We start from the raw sequence: 10,059 nt of genomic DNA on the forward strand, positions 1-10,059 counted from the left end.
ACACACAGTAGACAGAAGAAAGGGACAGAAAACTCAACAAGACAAGAGTGAATCCATCCATAAGGAGAAATGAGTCAGTCACCAGCGAGGATGAAAAGAAGGGGGAAAATATAGAAAAACATTTACGACGCGAATTAAAAATGTGCATGGAAATTCATACATATCTTTCAATACGAAAAGCAGGAGGAGACACTACTGGATACACAAAAATAAACCATTATAAGGCTGTATGAATGTAAAAAATTGCACATTTACTTACTTTCGGCGACGATAAGATTCCATCTCCATCGAGTCTGAGCTTGAATGTAGTATTTTCTCCCAGTATTAGCTTGGCGAAAATATGTTGAAATGTAAATCCTTTTCCTTCACTCGTTCACATAAATACATATCGCACAAGAACACAGAAAGAGACAGCACTCACGCCGATAGTCAGAGTGTAACTGATAACAGTCTTGGGGGAACAGGGGGAACGCGGACGGATGGATGGGAGGGGCACCGTTTCCGATAGTAGTTCCTACTATGATTGGCTGCGACGCGAGACAACTTGACGCTCATTGGCTGCGACGAGAGAAATCTCGATTGTCATTGGTTGTGAGGCAACGCAACTTGAAGCTCATTGGCTGTTGCCATAAGAGGGACTGATATGAAGAAAAATTTCAAACAGAATGCTTTTGATGAAATGCGTGTTACATGAACATTATACTAAACAATAATTACCAAAATGATCAAGCGATTGTTGTAATAGTGATGATAACGAAACAGTGATAATAAATATGAAAACATATTCATAATAATAGTAATAGTAATCAAAAGGACATTAAACGATAATAAAGGAATAGTAATGATGATGATACTCTTAATAGTAATAGCACTAATAACAATGATAACATCAGTAACAATAACAATAACAATAATAATAATAATAATAATAATAATAATAATAATAATAATAATAATAATAATAATAATAACAGCAACAGTAACAGTATTAGTAACAGGAACAGTATTAGTAACAGTAACAGTATTAGTAACAGTAACAGTATTAGTAACAGTAACGATATTAGGAACAGTAACAGTATTAGTAACAGTAACAGTATTAGTAACAGTAACAGTAACATTATTAGTAACAGTAACAGTAACATAAACATGAACATGAACATGAACATGAACATGAACTATTACAACTATTAACAGTAATATAAAATAATATAAAATTCATAAAAAGAGCGAGATAATCTGAGAAGCGTAAAGATATCACAGTAACGATTCATGGGAGATAGCGGTCTACAACGGCCACATGATAACGCATGCAAATCTTTGTCATCATGCGTGGAGCCAATAATAATAATAATAATAATAATAATAATAATAATAATAATAATAATAATAATAATAATAATAATAATAATAATAGTAATAACAACAACAACAATAATAATTATAATAATAATTGAAACACACATATCTCTCATTAAAAGAAAAAAAAAACAATAATAATAATAATATCACAGTTGGCACCAAATCGAGCTTCTGATTCCCCGTCCCATCCTGTTATCAGAGACGAGGTACATAGTGAAATTTCACACTTTACTCCTAACCCCCCTCAGAGGGGGGGGGGGGGGGGGGAAACAAGTAAAATAAAACAATCAAACTCCATGGCGCCAACACTGGGCTGGATATCAGACAACGGTGACACTACATGACCTCAAATCTTACTGGCGAGCCTCTGATTCCCGTCAAATAAAAAAAAAAAAAAAAAAAAATATTAACAGAGAGAACGAGAGAGAGAGAGAGAGAGAGAGAGAGAGAGAGAGAGAGAGAGAGAGAGAGAGAGAGAGAGAGAGAGAGAGAGAGAGAGAGAGAGAGAGAAAGAGGAGGGGGGTAACGACAACTGTAAAGCGATAATAGCTTGTGACTGGTAATTAATTGCTGCTTGTGTTGTTTGTGAATAGCCAAAACATCGTTAAAAAACTATCAAATACTTGCAAATAACCATTCGCTCTCAATTTGCGTAAAGAGACATACAGTAACACGGAAAATGAACTTAATACACAACCATAGATGGGGAGATGCAAATGAATGTTATATTAAACAATAATTACCGAAATGATCTAACATGATTGTTGATAAGATACAGAAATAAATCAGATGAAACGAGAAATAATAAATTAAAAATATATATTAAATATTACAGATATACATCAATCTTATGACCGTACATCAAAATTAACGAGAATTAATAAAAAGCGCGAGATATTCTGAGAAACTAAGAGATAGCACAGAAACGGTTAAGGAGAGATAACGGATTGCTAAAGCCGGCATACACAAACGGCCACAAGATAACGCATGCAAATCTTTGTCATCATGCCAATAATAATAATAATAATAATAATAATAATAATAATAATAATAATAATAATAATAATTATTATTATTATTATTATTATTATTATTATTATAATTATAATAATAATAACAATAGCTATAACAATATCTTTATAACAATACTTTTACAAATGCTAATGCTACTACTAATAATAGTAAGAAAAAGAACAACATTATGCATGAAAAGAGCGAGATAATCTGAGAAACGAAGAGATAGTGCAGTAACGATTCATGGAAGATAGCGGCCTACAACGGTCACATGATAACGCACGCAAAAGTTTGTTCACGTGCGAGGAGAGAGATAGCAGGGAGCACAGGAACGGTTAAGGAGAGATAACGCAAGGCTAAGGCCGGCATTCATAAACGGCTGCATCATAACGCTAGGCAAGAAAAAATATATATAAATAATAGTAATAACAGTATTCACAATAGTAACAATAATGCTAATGCTAATAATAATATTAATGATAATAAAAATAATAGTAATAACAATGATACTTCTACTACTACTACAACTACTACTACTACTACTACTACTACTACTACTACTACTACTACTACTACTACTAATAATAATAATAATAATAACAACAATAATAATAAGCATAATAAAAATGATAAGAAAAATAATAGTAATGATAATAATTATTATTAAAATAACAATAATAAGACATAAATAATATATAAGTAGGAAAATATAAAGAAAATGAATGTTTGAACACAAACATATATCTATGTAGTACATATATTTTAAACCTAACTCCGGATATATGCGATAACCAAGGAATGCAATCCAGAAGATCAACCAAGGGTATTTGTTTGGTGACATTAAATGACCTCAAACGCTACCGCTGACACAGTTACCGTTGACCCCGAACCGAGCCTGTGAGGCGCCGTCGCATTCTTCTAATTTGTGTGCCTGTTGGTAAAATATAGACAATAATAATAAAACTATAAAGAAAGAAAGAAAGAAAAAAAAAAAAAAAAAAAAAAAAAAATATATATATATATATATATATATATATATATATATATATGTGTGTGTGTGTGTGTATATATATACATATAAATATACATACATCTATTTATGTGTTTATATATATATGTATTTATATAATATATAATATAAAATATATGACATATAATATATAATATACAATATATGACATACAATATATAATATACAATATATGACATATAATATATAATATACAATATATGACATATAATATATAATATACAATCTATGACATATGATATATAATACACAATATATGATATATAATATATAATATACAATATATGACATATAATATATAATATACAATCTATGACATATAATATATAATATACAATATATGACATATAATATATCATATACAATCTATGACATATAATATATAATATACAATATATGATATATAATATATCATATACAATATATGACATATAATATATAATATACAATCTATGACATATAATATATAATATACAATATATGACATATAATATATAATATACAATACATGACATATAATATATAATATACAATATATGACGTATGATATATAATATACAATATATGACGCATGATATATAATATACAATATATGACATATAATATATAATATATAATACACAATATATGACATATAATATATAATATACATTATATGACATATAATATATAATATACAATATATGACATATAATATATAATATATAATACACAATATATGACATATAATATATAATATACAATCTATGTCATATGATATATAATACACAATATATGATATATAATATATAATATACAATATATGACATATAATATATAATATACAATCTATGACATATAATATATAATATACAATATATGACATATAATATATCATATACAATCTATGACATATAATATATAATATACAATATATGATATATAATATATCATATACAATATATGACATATAATATATAATATACAATATATGACGTATGTAATATAATATACAATATATGACATATAATATATAATATACAACACATGACATATAATATATAATATACAATATATGACGTATGATATATAATATACAATATATGACGTATAATATATAATATACAATATATGACGTATAATATATAATATACAATCTATGACATATAATATATAATATACGATCTATGACATATAATATATAATATACAATATATGACATATAATATATAATATACAATCTATGACATATAATATATAATATACAATATCTGACATATAATATATAATATACAATATATGACATATAATATATAATATACAATCTATGACATATAATATATAATATACAATATCTGACATATAATATATAATATACAATATATGACATATAATATATAATATACAATATATGATGTATAATATATGATATACAATATATGACATATAATATATAATATACAATATATGACGTATAATATATAATATACAATATATGACGTATGTAATATAATATACAATATATGACATATAATATATAATATACAATATATGACATATAATATATAATATACAATATATGACGTATAATATGTAATATACAATCTATGACATATAATATATCATATACAATCTATGACATATAATATATCATATACAATCTATGACATATAATATATAATATACAATATATGACATATAATATATAATATACAATATATGACATATAATATATAATATACAATATATGACATATAATATAAATTATACAATATATGACATAATATATAATATACAATATATGACCTATAATATATAATACATAATATATATATCTTTATCAATCCATCTATCTATCTATCTATACACATATTTGTATATGTATATATATATTTATATATATGTGTATTTATATATATGTGTATTTATATATAAAATATATATAAACTATATATATATATATGTATATATATATATGTGTTTTTATATATATATATATATATATATATATATATATATGTATATATATGTGTATATATATATGTATGTATGTATATATATTTGTGTATATATATATATATATATATATATATATATGTATATATATGTATATATATATGTGTGTGTATATATATGTGTGTATATATATATGTGTGTGTATATATATATATATATATATATATATATATATATATGTATATATATATGTGTATACATGTGTATATATATGTATATATATACACATTTATATCAATATACATATGTATGCAAATATTCATATAAATATATAGGTTAGGATAGTTTAGGTTAGGATAGATTATATTACGTTTGGTCAGGTTTGAAACGTGTAGAAATACATACAGGACATACATGCAAATAGAGATAGGATAGGATACAATAGGGCAGGATAGGACAGATTAGATTAGGTTACGTGAGGATAGGCTAGATTAGGTTAGTTTGGGTTAGGTTAGATTACGTTAGGCTAGGTTAGGTTACAAACGTGTAAACATACATACAGGCATACATACATAAAAAAAAAAAAAAAAAAAAAAAAAAAAACACGTCGTTCCATTCCAGGAGGTATAAAACCATATGCTAAAATCTCGTCTGACCTCCACGTCTCCCACAGGCCTACGAATAATAACCTCCATTGGAAACACATGAACTCGAGGTGGCAACACACTCCTGTCGGAGCCGCCGCGGCGTGGCGACATTTTGCCCTGTATGTTCGTTAAAGACTATGGAAGAGACTGCTATGCATTGCCAAGAGCTCCCTTGCATCATCCTTCATCGTGCAACGTGAACTTCCGTCGACTTCACTTCGGCGAAGCCCAGGGCACGAGCATTTTATTCCGCGGGTGAGGAGGATGCCCGAAAACGGTGTTGCCACGGTCCGCTGCTGTATCATATTAATATGACTTTTAAAATAAATGTACACATTTTTTTCTTTTTGGGGGGGCACCACTCTCTCTCCTAAAATACGCAAACACGAAATGGAATGGAATTGCGTGGATTCTTATATTTTACGAGTATTTATGATTTCTTTCTATTCCAACAAAAATATTAATAATCATCACACTACGTGTATACCATCGTTATGTGTATATGCACACGTATGTGTGTATATGTATATATATATATCGTTGTGTGTATATGTATTTATCTATCTGTCTAATTATCTCTATGTCTATGTTTGTATATATATACATATTTATAAATGTGTATATACGTATACATGTACATATATACATGTATGTATATATATATATATATATATATATATATATATATATATATATACATATATGCTTCAATATCAGTGTATGTGTACAGAAACCGATAAATAGCAAATAGGCTTCCATAAATAGTATGATATATGTAAAATAAGTGATAATACCTAAAATGACATCAATATAATAGTGATATTGATGAGAAAATTAACAAAAAACGAAAGCTAATCAATCCATTGAAAAGATTTCTACATCCCCGTTATTTGATCGTTCACGAGGAAGGAACTTTCCTTTATCGACACTTAATCTAGTTTGCTTGTTGTGATATCGTTTGAAAACATCAAGTTATTTCATCTAGTAAACTAATATATTTGTCTTATTCATTGACACATTATTGGAACTGGTTTGGTCACACAAATTCAACATGTTTTATGTTCGTGATACTTTGAGCTGTCTTCCGTCAAAAGTAGTCTTGCAAACGAGCGGGCAAGCAGTTCGGTAGTGTCTGCTTATTTATACAGTGGTTAAGGCCAATACTTGTGTGTGGCAATGTGCATAGAGTCCATTTTTCTGTGTTATTGTCCGAGGCTTGGACGTCTAGGTCTCCCCAAGACAAGAGCAAAGTAAAGTATTGTGAAATGAAATGGATTGGATTTGAGTTGAGTTGTTGTTTTTGTTGTCTTTTTTTTTTTTTTTTTTTTTTTTTTTTTTTAGATAGTTGTTTTCCCTTGTTGTTTTTGATGATGGGTTTGATTTAGTTTGAATGAATAGTGTTTTGTTTTTTTGTTTTGTCCCCCCCCCCCCCTCCCCACCTCCCCCCTGTGATATTGTGTGTAGTTGGTTCTGTGTCGGTGGTGCTTTGCGCCTACGTGTAATGAATGAATGAATGAATGCATGAATGAGTTAGTTGTTCGTTGTGCATGTGGTTTGTGATTGTGTTTGTTTTGTAGTTTTGAATGTGTTTGAGCATGCGAGTGTGTGAATGTGTTTGAGTGTGGATGTGTGAGTGAGTGAGTGAATGTGTTGTTATGAATGATTGAGCGTGTGAATGTGTGTTTGAGTGCGAATGTGTGAGTGAGTGCGGATGAGTGACTGTGTGTGTGAATGAGTGCTTGTGTGTGTGAATGAATGCTTGTGTGTGTGTGTGAATGAGTGATTGTATGTGTGTGTGAATGAGTGATTATGTGTGTGTGAATGACTGAGCTTGTGAGAATGTGTGATTGAGCGTGGATATATGATTGTGTGAGTGTGTGGGGTAGTGATTGTGTGAATGTGTCCGGTAGTGATTGTGTGAGTGTGTGTGTGAATGAGTGAGTGTATGTGTGTGTGAATGAATGCTTGTGTGTGTGTGTGTGAATGAGTGATTGTATGTGTGTGTGTGAATGAGTGATTATGTGTGTGTGAATGACTGAGCTTGTGAGAATGTGTGATTGAGCGTGGATATATGATTGTGTGAGTGTGTGGGGTAGTGATTGTGTGAATGTGTCCGGTAGTGATTGACTGACTGAGCGTGTGGATGTGCTTGCATGAATGGTAGAGTATGCGACTGTGTGATTGAGCGTGTGTTTGAGTGTAGGATTGTGCGATTGACTAAGTGAATGTGTGTTTGAGTGTAGGAATGTGTATATATAATAAGTGCATGCCACGCATGCATATATGGTTGGTTGTTTGTGGGAAAGGGTCAAGGTCCAAGTGGTGTTTTTTTTTTAGTGTGTGTGTGTGTGTTCCCGTCACTCGCGCACGCTGCGTGAGAAGGAAGAAAGAGAGAAAGAAGGAATGAATGAAGGAATGAATGAATGAGTACTTGCTTGCTTGCTTTCTTGCTTGTAAGAGTCTGTGTTACAATCAAGTTGGTGTTGTGTGAATTTCTTGTTTGTTAATGTCCACAAGGTTGTTTACGATCTTGTGCGTGATTGTAAGTTTGTGTGGTTGTCGGTCTGTCTTCGTGTCTCGAATAGGTCCATTCATTCATGTTTTTTGTTTGTTTATCCGTTTTTGTATGTGGGCAATATAATAGCATATGTATCTGTGTATCTATCTCTCTATGTATCTGGTATCGATCTCTATGTATCGGTGTATCTATATATCTATGTATCTGTGTGTCTATGGATCCGTGTATCTATACATGTCTCCATCTTTGACTTTCTCACTGAAATAATACAAAAAAAAAGCAAACAAAGCAAGGCATTGTGTGTAGGTTTTGTGCGAGCTGTACTCCGAGTTATTAGTATTAGTAGGGTGCTGGGGTTGTCGCTCAGTCAGCTGTTGCTTGTGTAGATATATAGATATATAGCTAGCTAGCTAGCTAGCCAGCCAGATAGATAGATAGATAGATACATACACAGACAGGCAGACCCCCTCCTTCTGTGTGTCTGCCTGGCTTTTTCTCCCTTCCTCTGGGTGTCTGTCTGTAGCAGCGGTAGCGATCTCGTCTAGCAATCTTGCTGATCAACGTTCAAATCCCTCGCCCCTGTGTGTCTGCATGCACTTCAGCAACAACGCACACGTGTATAAACACCCTAGGGAAAATACTTTATACATGTGGGTACACGCTTTTCAAATATTACTGGCCCAATGCACTTTAGACCGCCATTTATCACTATCACATATATCTACTTTAGTCTTTCTTCTTTCTTTCTTCTTCTTTGCTTCTGCTTCATGTTGGTTATCAGAGTCTAATAATAACTAAAGCTTAATGTAACCATACACATTTCTTCTTCATCATCATTTACAACACCAATAATAACATACACAATGACAAGCTTAATAATAATAGTATTGATAACAATACCAGTAGAGATGCAAGAAAAATCAATATTTGTAATCGCAATACTGGGGACTCATGTTGATTTATTAATAGTAGTAGAAGGTAAGTAGTAGTAGTAGTAGTAGAAGGTAAGTAGTAGTAGTAGTAGTAGTAGTAGTAGTAGTAGTAGTAGTAGTAGTAGTAGTAGTAGTTGTAGTAGATAAAGCAAGATAGATAGATGGGTATCAAATTGTATCCTCTTTATGAGTATTTGTAGGACCTAAAATAGGTCCAAGGTTTTTGGTTTGGTGGGGGTTGTTGGTTTTGATGGTAGATGTTGTCGGTCAAGACACTTAACCTCCGAAACCGTACAGGGTACGTCCCTGGCGCTTGAGAGCGTAGACGACGTCCATGGCGGTGACGGTCTTCCTCTTGGCGTGCTCGGTGTAGGTGACGGCGTCACGGATCACGTTCTCGAGGAACACCTTGAGGACACCACGGGTTTCTTCGTAGATCAGACCAGAGATACGCTTGACACCTCCACGGCGAGCAAGACGACGGATGGCAGGCTTGGTGATACCCTGGATGTTATCACGCAACACCTTGCGATGACGCTTGGCGCCACCCTTTCCGAGCCCCTTTCCGCCCTTGCCTCGTCCGGTCATGATGATAGTGGTTTTCTTGCTGGGAGTTAGCGAGAT

General features: G+C 31.0%; 1 protein-coding gene across 1 annotated transcript; it reads right to left on the reverse strand.

The window, feature by feature from the left end:
• Positions 1–9,585: 9,585 nt before the first annotated feature.
• On the reverse strand, positions 9,586–10,059 carry LOC125043510 (histone H4). The gene has a single exon (XM_047639610.1). The coding sequence runs from the start codon at positions 10,021–10,023 to the stop codon at positions 9,712–9,714; it is 312 nt and encodes a 103-aa protein (XP_047495566.1). The 5' UTR covers positions 10,024–10,059; the 3' UTR covers positions 9,586–9,711.

This window comes from Penaeus chinensis, chromosome 34, assembly GCF_019202785.1.
Source record: "Penaeus chinensis breed Huanghai No. 1 chromosome 34, ASM1920278v2, whole genome shotgun sequence".
Lineage (NCBI taxonomy): Eukaryota > Metazoa > Arthropoda > Malacostraca > Decapoda > Penaeidae > Penaeus > Penaeus chinensis.

What these genes read in the sequence shown, in the direction of transcription:
- LOC125043510 (XM_047639610.1), bottom strand. Translation starts at nt 10,023, where the DNA reads ATGACCGGACGAGGCAAGGGCGGAAAGGGGCTCGGAAAGGGTGGCGCC.